The sequence below is a fragment of the Cottoperca gobio genome, chromosome 3 (assembly GCF_900634415.1).
Source record: "Cottoperca gobio chromosome 3, fCotGob3.1, whole genome shotgun sequence".
Taxonomy (NCBI): Eukaryota; Metazoa; Chordata; class Actinopteri; order Perciformes; family Bovichtidae; genus Cottoperca; species Cottoperca gobio.
Window position 1 is genome coordinate 14,196,636 of NC_041357.1, and position 5,687 is coordinate 14,202,322.

The following is a 5,687-nucleotide window of genomic DNA, read 5'->3' on the forward strand; positions in this document are numbered from 1 at the left end:
TAGTGCCAATTTTGTATTTAAAAAAATCTTATGAATAATCCATTGTCAAAATTGTTGCCGATTAATTTATGTTGATCAATTATTCGATCAATTGCTTCATCCCTATTGTCTAATGCACACCTGGCAGACAGGTGGGAGAATGAGGTCATGCAAAGAACGATGTACAGCACGTGCAGGCACATCACGTTATTTAATTTTTCATACAACTAAAAATATATACACTTAGTACAATATAGGCTTCGCGGATTACAGTGTGTTTGTACTCGGTAGCCGATATTTAGATTTGATTACTTTTTGGTCAACAAATAAGTTGATAATAAATAGGTATAAATAAAACATTTTCTATGAAAGTCTGAAGTCTCCAAAACAGCATCTAGACAATCGTGCTGGGATATAAAATGTCTAGAAAACATAACTAATCATTTTTTAAATAAACAACATTTGAAAATTCTGCATAATTAACAATTATAGGCTTTTATTTTGTGGATTGTTGGGAGACCTGACTGAGCATCATGTTGGTCCTACATTTCTTTGTATCAACGTGCAGATTCTCAATATACAATGTTTAATTTAACGTCTCAAATAGGAAGCATTGTCTTACTTGACATTTTAACAAACTGATTGTGCCTGCAGCCCAATTAGACAAGATTTTTAGACTTGATTAAACTGTATTATTAGTATTATTATTTTGACATGGTTATATTTTTGTCAGTGAAATAACAGGGAGTACGTTAGACCACTTGTATTCAGCTGACGGACATGCAACCATGTTGAAAAGAATAAGTCAGACTCCACTTCAGCTGATGCACCTCCAGGTCTTAAAATGGCATTAGTTCACCTTAAGCAGAAGGCCAATTAACTTATAGCCTCTTCTGCCAAGTCATTACACTTTTATATGGTTTGTGTGCAATTCCTGATCGTAAACTTTAATGGCATTGGTATGGCCTGAGTATGAGAATGAAACAAGCCATTAATATTAATGATTTAAATACTGGAGTGTACACAATGTTTTTTAACGTCACCCAATCAGGGGTAGGCACTAGGCAATAACCTCAAGACTGCTGAAAAACAGCCAATATTTGGTGCTAAGGTGTGGAGGATGTTTGCATCACTAATAATTAGTTTGGACAATCAACGCGGTGGATATACTTCTTTGTTTATGGCAAGGTAGCTGCAATCTATGAGGAGCTGGCAGTAAGATAGATACTGAAAATACAATCGTCTAATCTTCTAATGTACCTCTGCGCTTTGATGCAGTTGAAGGTGTTTGCAGGCGGGACAAGGGTTGGACATTACCTCACTCTGAATGCTTTCTGGGGGGAGAAACGAGCGAGTAATTAGCTGATTAGAGGCCCGTCAGAGCAGCTCAGTCTCCAGCCAATCCCAGCTCACACCGGCCTGCAGGGGTGGAGAAGCACGGCTGACGGAGTAAGACACATGCCTCTTTGTGAAGTTAGTGTTAAACACCAGGACGGACGCACTATTGCAGAGTGACATGTGCAGATACAATTCAAGGAAATAGATGGAGGGACGCACATGCAAACGTCAATAATTTAGCAGGTCAAAAAGTTTTTCTAAGTCGTTAAGATACAAGTTGATAATGTATTAAGGCTTATTTTTGAATAGTGGATAGTGTTGATCCGTCCAGCCCTGACTTGTATGAAAAGATAAGGAGAACATATGAGTTTGTGACTGGAAGAAGCTCCGCTGTCAGCGCGCTGACGCACGGCACAGGTGCGCACCCGCCAAGCTTGACACGTTTGTGTTTTTTAAAGACTGCAGTTCTCCTGAGTGAAGCCGTTATGGAGAAATCCAAAAACTTCCGAATTGACGCCCTGCTCGCTGATGAGACCAACCGGGTGAGCCGAAATATCTCCCCCGGTCTGAGCAGCGACAGCCCCGCAGGCAGCCCGGTGTCCTGCCGCCGAGCGGACACACCGTCTCCGCGGGCCGCACAATTTCAAGGAATATTACACAAACCGGGTATCCTAAATCTCCCGCATCCAGGACTCGCTTCAATTCCCGGCATGTATCCTGCACCCATGTACCCGTTGTCCGCGTTGGGTGGCCATCATCCCGCGTTCGCATACACCGGCTTCACACAGACTTATCCGGAGCACCTGAAGATGGCTGCCATGGCGGGGTCTCTGCCCCTGGAGCACTGGATCCGCGCCGGGATCATGATGCCGCGGCTGCCAGATTACAGCAGTAAGTATATGATAAAATACAATTATTTTATAGGTCAAACATATCCAGGCTTTACAACTGAAAAGTCCAAAAAAACTGAGAGTTGCAAAAATATTGTTTATTTCTCCAACGGATCAGTGGATTTCCATTATCAGGTTTAACAGTTTTTAATCACCTGGTTTGACCTCTGAAGAACCGCCAGGTGTTGTAAACTAATTTAACACAAATTTTTGACTAAACTGTTCTGTTTAAATAAATATTAATATTATTATAACCCTATGCATTTATTATAGTGAATATAATATGCCTAATTAATCATTAGGGCCTATATATTAGCTAATAGTTCGTTCCTTTTTTCTTATTCATTGTTTGTTATCTTGTTTTTATTTTTCAGAGTTATCAGTTTAGTGGGCCTATTTAAATGGGCAATGATTAGCAAGTCTGCTACTGATGATTTCTCTTTCTAAGCTTCAGAGTTTGTGAATAAAAACTTAAATATAATTTCGATTATGTCTAAAATCGGACACAGAAACAGGCAGTGTGTTTGGATTTATTTATTTAAGCTGTAAAGGTTCCCCGTCCTGAATTAATTTCACTTAAACTATAATAATACTTTACAATCTATTTTTGTTTTCCAAGCCATGCTTTGTATTATATTTTATTCAAGGTAATGCCGGAGATCTTCATATATTTAGCGCTAATAACAGCCACACATCGTCCCTTACAGTAGGTTCCTCTGTAGTACTGCTTATCAGTTTGTCATATCTTAATTTTGGCCCATTTATTTCTCTATAAACGCCAACCCGATGAAAATTGTCTTTGTGTGACGACGAAACTATAAACAAACACCTAAAACGTTCTGTAGTTCATCAATAAAATCCCAAAAGCCTTCATTGAATTTTCATTAAGTTAATGGCATGCCTGTGTTTTTATGGCCTCTGCGCCCGCTTCTGCCGTGTACCCCCGTCAACAATAAACTGGAGTAAAGCTATTATAGTTAATGATGGCGAGAGAGTGCGGGCATATGTGTGCTGTTCCCACCAACACAATTATATTGAACTTCCTATGTCCTTGGTATTATATACATAAAACAGGCGACAGTTACTGGCAACATAGTTAGTTTAAGACTTGAATCTTCTGTAAAGGGAAGATATTTCAAAATAAGTTTTAGTTGAATAATCAAAACACAAATGCATTGTGTGTTAAACATAAAAACTCCACAAAAGAAATCACTTATACATGTAACATGTCCCCTCACATGCAGCCAAACACTGATAACTTTGCTCTTCCTCCTCCAGCGGGCCCTCAGTCTGGTCTGTTGGGGAAGTGCCGGAGACCCCGCACCGCCTTCACCAGTCAGCAGCTGCTGGAGCTGGAGAACCAGTTTAAGCTCAACAAATACCTGTCCAGACCAAAACGCTTTGAAGTGGCCACCTCACTCATGCTGACTGAAACACAGGTACAGTAAGAGTAAGACCAGTGCACTTAAACAGCCAACAGGTTCATTTTAAAGGTAACATAAAATGAAAAGAAACAAGAATGAGGCGAGAAATGCAGGTCCTCCTGAACATAAGACAGAACATTCTTGTTCTCAAAGTGAATACAAACTGCATTCATAGGTCAGCCTCATCACACTCATCCAGCAGGATATCTGGATTTGAACAGATTTCTACATTTTACAATAAAACATTTTTGGATGACTCCTGTAGGTGATTATTTATTTTCCATTTAACTAAGAAAGCCCAACTGAAATCACAAATCTATGTCCAAGCCGAGATATGCTGCAGTAACAATGACAAACAACATAAGACAACACAAAATACCAAATCTGAATCAAACATAAATGTGATTATAAAATCAGGAATTACATTTCTAATACAAACATGTTCAATATTCTATCCTAAAAAAGAACATAAATGGCACTTTAAACAACCCATGAAATGCCTAAAATCATAAAAATAGGTTTTAAAAAACCCCAATCCATTAGTAGTTTAGTAGTCATTGCACTAAGTGTATAGTGTCACTGTGAAAGGTTAAATCAAAATATACCTTTATTCTGGAGGGAAGTGATTAACTGTTCAACAAATCGTGACTGACGGGCAACAATGTCACCTTATGCACAGATTTAACAAAGACGAGTTCATTTTGAAATAAAGGGCAAACAAGTCAGGCAGAGATGCAGATTGTACAACAGACACATGACTGTATGTCTCCACGTCATGATGTCCGAACCAAGTTTATCTTCCCAAAGAACTGAACACACACTTTAGTGCACTTTGCTTTCTCTGCATTTTCTGTGTAAGAGTGAAATGATGATATATGTTACTATTTTCATTGCATATTCCTTAATAATTCTGGTAGTATTGATTAATTATAATGACAGTTTATTTGATCACAAATAGTGATATATGTCAAGTACATTGTGTAAAGCCAGGGTGCTTTTATTGTTGGATGTCCCAAACAGAAGCAGGTGAATAAAGATAAAGAGGTTGTTTTTTTTATTAATGAATTATCATTCAATATTTTTAATTGTGGAAGTTCTGCCGAAGAAAATGAGTTATTTGCTTTATAGTGTCAGTGGGAAAAGAAAAGTGAATATTAATGTCTACAGATATTTTTACTGATTTTTCTCAGAGGGTTTTACAATCAGAAAGAGAAGATATTTGAAAGATTCAAAACATACTGGCAGTTTTTTTAATGACTTCTGTCCTAGAGATGCAAATAAGACAAGTAAAACCAAAATATGTATTTAAATCTATTAAGACAAACTCTGGATTACTTTTCCTAAATGTGACCACCTTGTGAACACAATGTCTTTGCTCTGTCCTCCGTCATTAGGTCAAGATCTGGTTCCAAAATCGAAGGATGAAATGGAAACGTAGCCGGAAGGCGAAGGAGCAGGCCACCGCCTCTGCTCCATCTGACTCACAGAGACTACGCAGTGGAAGAAAACCAGCCATGGACAAATCAAATGAGAGCAGACGAGGTGTGAATCCAGACGACAGAGAGGTAGATCTTGATCTGGAGGATGGGGAAGAGGAGGAAGAGGAGGAAGAGGAGGAGGAGGAGGAGGAGGAGGAAGAAGAGGAGGTAGGCCAGCATGGTTTTCCTGTTGGGATGCCACGATCCACGGACTTCTTGCAGCGCACCACCGACGTTGGCTACAATCCCCACAGCCCTTTCTCTGATGAGGAGCTGGAGGGGGTGCCAGTGGGAGGTGACAGGAAGATCGGGGCAGGACTGTGAACAGACATCCAGGAAACACTGCTTTGATTTCCTGGGTTCTACAGAGACATTACACTGGGACACGTCTGTGTTTGTGGTCACTAGAGAAGACAATTTCCAAACGCAAACACACACAAATGACACAAGTATACTGTATCTTTAAGTACTGTACATTTCATAGCATGCCGGGAAAAAAAGGTTCTCATTTCCTCCCTAAATGTAGCTGTTTTCATGCAAATCACCTTCTGGCCACCTTGTCTTTGCTCAGTCAACTG

General features: G+C 39.5%; 1 protein-coding gene across 1 annotated transcript; it reads left to right on the forward strand.

Moving 5' to 3' along the window:
• Nucleotides 1-1,802: 1,802 nt before the first annotated feature.
• On the forward strand, nt 1,803-5,433 carry mnx2b (motor neuron and pancreas homeobox 2b). The gene is made up of 3 exons (XM_029428059.1): nt 1,803-2,208; nt 3,486-3,646; nt 5,026-5,433. The coding sequence occupies exons 1-3, from the start codon at nt 1,803-1,805 to the stop codon at nt 5,431-5,433; spliced, it is 975 nt and encodes a 324-aa protein (XP_029283919.1).
• The last annotated feature ends 254 nt before the right edge of the window (nt 5,434-5,687 follow it).

Bases quoted from the DNA above. Each gene is read 5' to 3' on its own strand.
- mnx2b (XM_029428059.1), top strand. From the start codon at position 1,803: ATGGAGAAATCCAAAAACTTCCGAATTGACGCCCTGCTCGCTGATGAG. The intron at 2,209-3,485 runs GTAAGTATATGA...TTCCTCCTCCAG, and splicing joins GCGGCTGCCAGATTACAGCA to CGGGCCCTCAGTCTGGTCTG. The intron at 3,647-5,025 runs GTACAGTAAGAG...CTCCGTCATTAG, and splicing joins TCATGCTGACTGAAACACAG to GTCAAGATCTGGTTCCAAAA.